Genomic DNA, 10,768 nt, shown 5'->3' with positions numbered 1-10,768 from the left:
CCTTAATACTAAACCTATAAATATATATACATAGATCTATTTCCCCGTCGTCTTATATAAATATATTTACATATGTACATGCCTGTATTTAGATCTCTGTAAATGCCCTTTGCCTCCTAGTTCTTTCCTCTATTTTAAAAGGGAAATCTTAAAGGATATTCTGTATCAAGAAAATGTATATTCCTTGTTGTTTTTGAAGATTTAAATATAATTAGGTTAAATTCTAATGGGTGTCTCTTAAGCAACTGTTTAGGTTACTTTGTGATTTCTTTTATTGGACTTAATGTTATCATATATCCAATTAATATATATTTTTAATATTAAACCATCTTTACATATATGGGATAAACAATATGTGGAAACAATATATTATCCCTGTTGGTATGCTGTGAACCTGTTTACATACTAGATGTAAGGTTTATTTATTCTGTGAAATTAAAAATATATTCAAGAACTAATGTCTCTTTTAGGGATCATCCTTTATAATGTTTTCCTTTATTACTGGAAATATTTTCCTGATAAAATAAATGTGTTTTCAAAAGCATATTGCTAAGAATTAAATAATACAACTTCATTCTTATTGGAAAAATCATTCAATATTTTCATCATTTCTTAGTTCAATTTTGGCAACCAATATTTCCTAGGTAATAATACCATTTCCATAAGTTTTTAACATCAATTGAGCATAAACTCAAATTGGCTGCTATCAAGTTGCTTCCAAATCATAGAGACCCCATAGGACATAGTAGAACTATCCACTGTGGGTTCCCAAGACTGTAACGCTGGGAGTAGAAAGCCTCATTTTTCTCGCACAGAGGGGCTGACAGTTTTGAACTGCTGATCTTGTGGTTAGCAGCCCAATGTGTAACCACTAGTATACCCATAATTAAATAAATTTTGTTTTACTCTTTGCCTCTTGTGCTGTATTTTAATTAGATTTTCAGCTTTGTTTAATTTGGTACATTGTTCTTCTATGAATGTGCTCCTAGAATTGACATATTGATTTTCTGCTTTCATCCTTTGTGTTCTCTTCCTCCTACTTTCCTGTGATTTGTTTCCTTCTTTTCCTTATTTCTTGGGTTGAATGAGTCATTCACTTATTTCCATTCTTTAATCATGAAAACATGAGCGTCTTTAAATATGCTTCTGAGGAGAGATTTACATCTTTAAACCCACTTCTGTAAGTACATTTTCTCATATTCTTTACTTTCTAAATAGTAAGTGATTACAGTTTTGTTTCCTTTTTGATGAATTATCTATTTAGGAACAGTATCTTTAATGTCTAGGAAATACAAATGGTTAAACACCAGGTTATTTAAAGGCTGATAAGAATAAGAACTGTGGGCTTTTACCTTTTCATTTCTTTCTTCTTGTGTGTCTTCTATAACATTGTTCCCATATTTTCAATCGATTTTATTATGTTTTCATTAGCTAGTGGATAGTAATGGATTCTATTTGGATCGTACTTTGTGACAATATAAAATAATTCTCAAAGTCACTTTGGATGATTTTTTCCTATTTCCTCTGAATTCAGCTTCCCCTGATCTTAGTATTTCCCACTACTTTGGTTTTGTTTTTGTCTTAGGAGATGAGTTAGTTAATTGTGCCAGCCTGGCCGATAATCACATGTGGTGCTGGTTGAAAGGCAGAGGGATAAATGGGTGGTGAAGCCTCGCCTTTCTAGTTCTCGGGTCTCTTGTTTTGTGATGGTTGCACCGGGTGCAGCTGCCTTAGCAGTTCCCTGCTTCAGCTTGCAAGATTGACTTCCTACAAGACATCCCCAAGGATGGATCTATCCCGATGCAGCCCTGGGTGCTGGAGCAGCCATGTGGAGACCCCTGCTAGTGCTGAGATGCTTGTTTGTTCACTGACTCAGCTTTCCTCCTGCAGCCAGCATCATTGCCTCTGTTTTGTGAGGTGAAGGACTTTGTGGACTGGTGTTGGGTTAATGGGTTAATGTTGGACTTGTGGGCTTGGGCAGCATTGGGTTGGGATGTTTTCGTGATGCACATTTTCTTTACATAAAACTCTCTCTTATACATGAGTTGCTGTGGATTTGTTTCTCCAAAGTACCCAGACTAATACAGGAGACTAACATTTTTATTTACTATTGTTATGATTGTTATTATTTTAGTCTTTCAGGGATTTCTTATAAGCAACAGTGATGTGTTCCCACGTTGTCCTTTTTGCCCATCTACTCTTCCTCAAATGAAAAGATTTATGAAGAGGTCATGTTTATCCTCTGAGAGAACCTATGGATACATGACACTAGCTGGTTACTTTGCATTTGGCCACTCAAGTCGACTGTGAACATGCCCCCAGCAAAACCTAAATACGGCAACGAACAAACTGCTTGGCTGACATACAGTGTTATTCACAACTTTTCGTAGGTTCTTCAACATGCTTATCAGAAAGAGTTATCACAGACTGCACATTGAGATATGCCTGGCTATCCTGTGCCCTCCAGAGGTCAACCCCACTTACAATGGTTTACTTCTGGGGACTCCACTTGTGATGCAGTATAGCTGCTTTCTGTCCTGTTTTTGTTTCTTCTCTTGTGGTGCTATGGGAGTTGCACACCTTGATATAGTTTTAAAGCACAGGTTCTTGATGCTGAGTAGTGACAGAGACAGATTTGGTGGGCTCATTCTCCCCGTCCCCCCGCTCTCCCAAATGGTAATTATACAATAAGCCAACAAGACATAGTATTCTGGCTAGAACTGACTTTAACGTCTATGATGGGGGAATAAGATGGGAGATAATTGCAGAAGATTCCTCTTCATTTAGTAATTTTGTGCTGTTTCTAATAGTATATGATGTGTGAGTCTCCAGATATGTTTCTCAATTTAGTACCAAAATCCTTAAATTTAGGGCAAATTACTGAATCTCACAGTAGGTTAAATGTCAACACCAGGATTCAAATTGAGATGACCTGGGTATTTCAGGGTGGAATTTGGAGTACCCTGTTATAATGATTGCACCACACACATTATTGAGAAAATACTGAGTTACAACAGGGAGCTATTGTAGTCTTTGTCCTAAATGTATGACAATAGAGTTCTACTGACTCATGTTTCATTTTACCCCCTCTAAGCCTTCTATCTCATTTTTATTTTAATCCATAAAAACAAGAAAGCAAGCTTGATGATTCTATACTCCTTTTTATCTCTGAAATGGCCTTAATAGTGTAAGGTAAATGGAAACATTTTATTTAGTATCTGTAAGGGCTCCATAACAGAGCATGTCTCATCTACTAATGTATGGGCTCGCTTTCTTCAGCAACTTACAGTCTCCATTTCCTGAGACATGAAAAATGTCTAATTAATGACTGCCAAATGAACAACTAAATGTAGCCTTTAAGACAACGCACTGCCATCAAATCAATTCTGACTCAAAGCGACCCTGTAGGGCAAAATAGGGTTGTCCCTGTGGATTCCAAGGTTATAAATCTTTATGGGAGGAAAAGATTGACCTTTTTCCTGAGGAGTGGATGGTGGGTTCAAACTACTGACCTTGCAGTTAGCAACCCAACATATAACCCACTACACCACTGAGGCTCCTGAAAATCTGGGTAAGTAAGAGCTATTTGCAAGAACTGTGGACAATGCCAAATATTTTGTGAGTGCTCTATTACCTCTGTGATCTAACTCTTGATAATAATTAGCCAGTTATATCCTAAATGGAATCAGAGTTCACTGAGGGCATGAAAAAATATATATATTTATAGCACTTAAGTGACCCAAATATGGTATAAAATTGATCTTCTTTTATACTATATTTATTCTCATGTTAATATTCCTCTTGCCTACCCAAACTGAGAACGGTGTAATGAGTCTCTTTCAAGACATAAAGTCTCCACTATGTCTTCTTTTGCAAGGATGCTCCTGATTTCAATCAGCCACTAGGAATGTCAGATGAAAAATGGCACAAATGTGAATTATGACAATAAAAGTTTATAAGCTACTAAAATAAAGTTATAGTACCTAAGAGCTGAGTCAACTGACAATGTTAAATGGAACATTTTACAGCCAGTCCTGGGATAATGATTAAAAAAAGAGATGGAACATGAAGAAATATCTGACAGGACACAGGCCTAAGATCAAGGTCTGGCTACAAGCTAGTGTGTGAGCTACCTGGAAAGGGGGCAGGGGAAGGTGACGATCTAACATTCATGGAGTGCCTCCTGTGTGTCCAGCCTTTGAAATCCATTATCTGTTTTATGTCTCGTAACAAGTCATTGAGGGTGGTATCATTGTCATTGTCTTACAAGAGAGATATGGAGGCTCAAGTGGTCCAGCTATTTGCCTAACAGTGAAACCATTAAATAATAGAGGCAAGATTTGGCTTTTAAAAACTGCCTTTTCCTCAAAGCTCTTGCTCTTTCTACATCCAGTGCTGTCTCTTTATACCGACAGATAAGCTCTAGTTAAATAAAACAAGTTTTAGGGCTCACGAAGAGTCTCTTTATAAGATTTGATGCTAGTTTTTGTCCCCTGCTATCAATTCAGATGACAGTTTATCATGAAGCTCCTATGTAAAATTATAATGTTAAATTATAACTGAGTAAAGCAAAGTTATGTCACTAAAGATGAGCACAAGAGTTGCACCTTAAAAGATATTATTTAAGAAAGAATATAGAGGCATTATCTGAAGTTTAAATAGGTGATATGGCAATAATTTTCAATAACCCATTTAAAAATGTTTTGTGCATAACTATAGGTTGCCACTACCTTCCTCTAACCATTCTAGTATTGCGCTCTCCTGCACCGACATCTTTTCTGCCCACCACAGAGTTCCCAGCAATAAACTCAAGTGCACTGGCAAGCCCACGGGAATCTGGTGCTGTCTCCTGAAGGCCTCGTCTTTGTTGTAATTGCACAATTTCTTAGAAATATTATGCTATACCTTTAAAGATCTTACAAAATTTATGTTCTCCTTCCTCATCTGACTGTTATAATATAAAGATAGTCTTTTCAATCACTTATTATGGGCCAAAATTCATGCTCCAAGAAAAATTAGCGTCATGTTAATTCCAAGGCATCACATCGTCTGTGCCAACTCCTCTTACTCCAGAGGGAGACACATGGTCGTAAAATGTTGTAATTGCATGACATGCAAAGTGCTGATGTGAAATGAAATGGACAGAAATATACTTGGGATATTAATTCAACAGAAATAAGTACATAGGATTGTTTGAGTAGGTTTTAACAGGATGGCTTGGTTCTTCCTAAAATTAATTGGGACGTTGTTTTACCTTATCTTGAACTCTATCCCAACTCCCCCTACTCAAGTGTAGTCAAATGTTTCATTCTTACACACACAAACACACACTAAAAGGGCTAGACAATTCTCAATAAATGGATAATAGGGAAGCATTCAATGAAATATGTAACCTATCCAAATATCAGATGAAAGCCTCATGTCAATATAGTAATAAACCATAAATTTCCTCTATAATAGAACACAAATTAATAAAATGGGGAATTGGAACTTACAAAATAGCTTTCAACTCAATACTAGCTTTCATTTATGGGCCCAAGGCTATAATGGACACTGCTAATTTTCATGGTTGATCCATAATAATGGTCATTGGGAAGTTAAACGACAGAAGAGAAACAGCTTTAAATAGGAAGTGGCACAATTAATCATGGCTGTCATACTTATGCACTTGCTGACTATCAACCTTGAACAGAGCATTTAATTCAAATCCCATTTAAAAGGATTCACAGTCAAAGGAGAGGCCAAGAACCATTTTCTAGTTCAGGAAGCAACCCACAACCCATGCACCAAAGACGACACTGAAGAGCAAGTGTGCCGGCACATGGACTGCTTGTTTTTGGTCTTACGCCCGTCTTCCCCACTCATTGTATGAAACACTCCAACACACAAAAAGCAAAAAATTATAAAACATTGGCATTTGACTGTTTAAAGATGATCAAATCTGCTCTTATAATATATAGCAGTTTGGGAGAAATATTCTACCCATTCATAACTGCCATTGAATTTTATTTTTCTTTGTTAAGAAAAATTTTCCTTTTTGGGACATCCTGTGATACATCTGTCTAAAATGTATTTAGCAATACTAGATCCCATTGTTGTTTTAAAACTATTGTATGAAAATAAGTGTTACACTATGGTTAAATATTCAGCTGCTAATCAAAAGGTTGTTGGTCAGGGCTCAATACCTAGTCATGACAAATATTTATCTTTCATTCAATACATATTTATTGAACAATCCATATGTGCCATTCATTGTTCTAAATTTTAAAATGTTAGGATGAGTGAGGTAAACATGGTTCCATCAAATTAATAGCACAATCTAGATGTGTTAGGGTTCTCTAAAGAAGCAAAACCTGGACACTTATGATTATATATATATATATAGATAAAGATATATACAGAACAAAGAAATATAACAGCTAATTAGTCCACATAGCAGTACAGAGGGCTCAGTTCAATTCACTTCCGTGAAACAGTTAATATACTAGAAGTCCTTCAACTCAGGAGGGCTGCTCAGTCCAAGGTCAAGAAAGCAGACAGCTGAGTCTTCCATAGAGCAATGCAGGCAGTCTGACCACAGACAGCAAGCAGCAAGGCAGGTCACCAACAGTCACCCAGATGACAGGATCTGACAATGCCTAGCTCAAGTGATGTATACACCAGCACCGTGGTGAAGCAGATTCTCGAAGGAACCTCAAGCTCTAGTGACATGATTCCATGGGTTGGTTGTCCCACAGGTAGTGTAGCTCACAAGTTGAGGCAGAGAACTAGCTAAGGCAGCCACACACTGGTCAGATCACCAGAGAGCAAGAGAGAGAAAGATTGGGCTCATCGAGCCATTTATCTCTTTGCCATTCAATCAAACTGCGACCTTATTAATCCCACATGTTCTTATTGGCCAGGTTGGCACAATAAGCCTACCTATCACACTAGATAACCTTTAGAACTCAGTTCTTATGACTTTCAAATTATGTTATGAGGATTTAGTTTTTTGACCTTCGAAATATTGACAATATTTGATGCTATGATTGCCATTTTACTATTAATTGCTGGAGTAAGTGAATTTTGGCAGTGAAGTTTCAGATGAGCTTTGTTGCTTTGTAGATGCTTTTGAAGCAAATAAAATGCTATGAATTGTGGAACGATAAAATATTCACAGAAATTTACATCTCTGCAGTTGAATAACAATTACATTTGTTCCTAACAGGCAATTGGTTTCCAAACACATTAAACAAAGGCAATTTAGAAAATTTCTTCTTCTTCCTGGCATCATTAACATTGCTGAACGTCTTGGGACTCTGCACTGTTTCACAAAGGTAAGTAAGTATGTGGTAGCATGAACAATTTCTGAGTCCATGAAATTTTGGTCTGGGAGCCATCACCAAGCCACTGTGACTCCAGTAGGCTATGGACAAATTAGCATAGTAGAGTAGTTTAACACATTATGCAGTGCAAGAAATTGCAATTCAGATTTTACTTTTTCTATTGATCCTCATAATAAAATAATGCTTTACTCAATTCTAAAAATATATGTTAAAACACCAATAAAAATTTTTTATCTCCACTAAATTTTTGCCACTTTAGCATTAGAAATAGGCAGGTTCTAATTCAAAAGCAATGATTCACACGGGGAGGTGGAAAGGAACACATCGCTTTTACGAACTGGAAGCTCCATGTTTCAAACCCTGCCAGACCTCATCTGATGTGTCTCTTCATTTGTATCTTTTTTTATGTAATAAAGCTGCATCCATAAATAGAGCAAAAAAAAAAAAAAAGGAAAGAAACAGCCAGGTTGATAAGATTGAATGAGTCATTATCATTAAAAGAAAATATCATTAAACAAATAGTTCCAGGAATTTAATGGAGCTGAAGATTTGGATCCCATTCGGGCCTTTAAATAGACAGTGCCCATTTCAAGGTCAATAACAAGCCCTAAAATCCCATAGTCAGTCACCAGAGACCATTTAATGGCTTAATGCTTAATATCTGTCATCAAAGCATCACCAATCATATCTCTCTCTTTCTCTCCTATTGACTTATTTTTTTAACCATTTTATTGATGTAAATTTCTGCATACCATACAATTCAGCGGTTTAGATATATTTTAAAAGCTTCGCAGTCACCACCGTGATCAATTTTAGATCATTTTTTTCTCTCCATTTCCCCCCAACTTCCCTGTCCCGTTGACATGTTTTCAGATGGCAGTGTGCCCTTGAACAACCTGCCTAACCTCTCTGACCTTCTATTTTCAAACATGTGAAATAAAGGCAATAACACCATTCTCTTTCAGGTTTCAGGGGAATTCGTTTTCATTGAAATTTAAGCTCAATGCTCACTATGCAGTAATGGAATTTTCTTTTCAATTCTCTGCATTAAAAAAAATCTATTTAGTCATATATTGCCAATTCTCCCTTGCTTGAATCATTGTACACATCGAATGAATTTCTTTTGGAACATCATCATATGATGGGTCATGTAGTGGACTGGAAGGATACAAAATCAGTTGCTCACTCACTATGCTTTTGTTCTTGGGGAGCTTATAGTCCTAAAGAGAAGCACCTGAATAACCCCATAGAAGGCAGAATATTAATTACAGAATCAAATCCTGTATGATTTCTGAATCTTTAAATTTCCTACTTTCCAATGTGAGTAAGGAACCAAACTTACCATCCATCATATCTACCCAACCCCGTCATCATAGGGCTGATCCCCACTCATGGCAACACTGGAGAACAGAAGACAATTGGGTTTTCAAGGGCTCAAGTCTTTACACAAGCAGACAGCCACATCTTTTTAACACGGAGCAGCTGATGGGTTTCAACGGTCCACCTTTCAGTGAGAAGTCATGCACCTTAACCACTGTGCCACTAGGATGCCTTCCATAAGGCATAACTACTCTACAAGGCCAGTAGAGTTTTTGTCCTTGGGTCAAAAAAACAAATTAGAGAAGCAGAGAATCTTACAGAAGGACCCAAAGCAAGTCTTCAATCCAGAGTTGAGTGGGTAATGAAAATTTAGGTAACATAAAGGATGTAATTCGTGTGACATGTAGGGCTTCTTTCCTCTCCATTGACTGACTCCAAGCAAATGTGAGACCTACCTGCCTACTCTCATAAGCCTCTGCTGTCCCTTATTCTGTGCCTTTGCTCCCTGTGTTAGTCAGGGTACGTTAGAGAAACAAAGCCACAGAAACTCATATGTATAAGAGAGAGTTTTATAGAAAGGCCTCCTCCATCTCACAAAACACACCCAATAATGCCGACAGTAGGAGGAAAGCTGACTCACTGAACGTGTAACCATCTCAGCGCTGGCAGGGGTCTCCACATGGCTGCTCCAGCACCCAGGGCTGCACGGGTAGGTCCATGTGGCTTTTTCTCCTTGGGGATGTCTTGCAGGAAGTGAGCCTTGCCAGCTCAAGCAAGGAACTGGCTAAGGCAGCTGCACCCTGGTCCAACCATCACAAAGCAAGAGACCCAAGAACTAGAAAGGTGAGGTTTGCTGAGCCATTTATCCCTCTGAATTTCAATTAACCTCACATGTGTTTATTGCCCGGGTGGGCACAATAAACTAACTACCTCACTCCCATTGTAAGCTTGAGCTTTATCTTTCATGAATTGGCTTAAAAAGTAACCTCTAGAATCAGCCCAGTTGCATCTACTCCACAACTTATAAAATAGACAAACTTGAGTTAGTTAATGTTGACTAACTTGTTTTTCCTTTGTGAAACGGAAACACAATAGTAGTTGCTTCATAAACTTGTTGTGAAAAGGATCAAATGCTCAAAAAAGGCTAGCAATAACAATAGCACCTTTATACTTTCCCTAAGGAGCCCTGGTGGTGCAACACTTTAGGTGCTGGGTGATTAACTCAAAGGGTGGCAATTGACATTTACCCAGAGGCTTGATGGTGAAAGACCTTGAAATCTGCTCCTGTAAAGATTACAGAAAAGAAAACCTGATGGGGTGGTTGTACTCTGTCACATGCGGTGTTTATGAGGGAAAAACTGACTTGGCAACACCCAACAATAACAACTTTGCCTTATGCTCTCTTCTTCCTTTTTTAATTCATGTCCTAAACTCGTGGAAGTCGGGTCAAGGTGGGTATGATTATGTCTCAGGTCAGAGTAAAATAGCCTTAAAAACAAAATCTATTCACTTATGATGGTCCTCATTCATTCATTCAACATTCAACTCTAAGCATTGTTCAAGTACTAGATAAAAAGAGTTGAGCAAAGTACATGTCTATATGGACATAATATTAACTGATTCTGTTTCTAAAATTATTAAGCAAATGAGTTAATATCGATAAGTAAGGGATGGTGGGTGGGATGCAGACAAGGAATAAGATTTTTTTTTATTTCACGCGCCCCTTTCCCGACACCACTCCCCTCCTCCCGACAGCCACCCCCAAGGAATAAGATTTTAAAATGAAAAGTATCAGACAATGGAGAAACCAGAGATAAGAAGAGACAAAGTGATGAGGTAGTGTTTGTTCAGAAATAAATCTGATTCTTAACAAGTATTCCTCATTTTCTATCTTCTTTTCTCCCAAATTCTTTCAAAGGAAGCAAAAAAGTGGATGAAACAAAGTAGAAAGGGAAGAAATTAATCCACTTGTTTTGAGCACCCCTACATCTCAGAAAGGGTGCTCTCATGGTGGAGTGGTTACCCGTTGGGCTGCAATCTGAAAGGTCAGCAATTCTGATCCACCAGCCACTCCTCAGGGAAAACGAGGCAAAGTGATGAGGTAGTGTTTGTTTAGAAATAAA

At 37.6% G+C, this 10,768-nt stretch overlaps 1 protein-coding gene across 1 annotated transcript in view; it reads left to right on the top strand.

Moving 5' to 3' along the window:
* SLC15A5 (solute carrier family 15 member 5) overlaps positions 1–10,768 on the top strand; it is a 90,008-nt gene that overhangs the window by 74,065 nt on the left and 5,175 nt on the right. Inside the window, exon 8 of the mRNA XM_004713771.1 lies at positions 7,208–7,316. Coding sequence (XP_004713828.1) covers positions 7,208–7,316 — 109 coding nt within the window. The remainder of the gene's footprint in view (positions 1–7,207; positions 7,317–10,768) is intronic.

The sequence above is a fragment of the Echinops telfairi genome, unplaced genomic scaffold (genome assembly GCF_000313985.2).
Source record: "Echinops telfairi isolate 266 unplaced genomic scaffold, ASM31398v2 ScPeMD7_21;HRSCAF=78, whole genome shotgun sequence".
In the NCBI taxonomy this organism is placed as follows: Eukaryota; Metazoa; Chordata; class Mammalia; order Afrosoricida; family Tenrecidae; genus Echinops; species Echinops telfairi.
The sequence above is the reverse complement of the archived record's forward strand: the minus strand, read 5'-3'. Positions and strand labels throughout refer to the sequence as shown.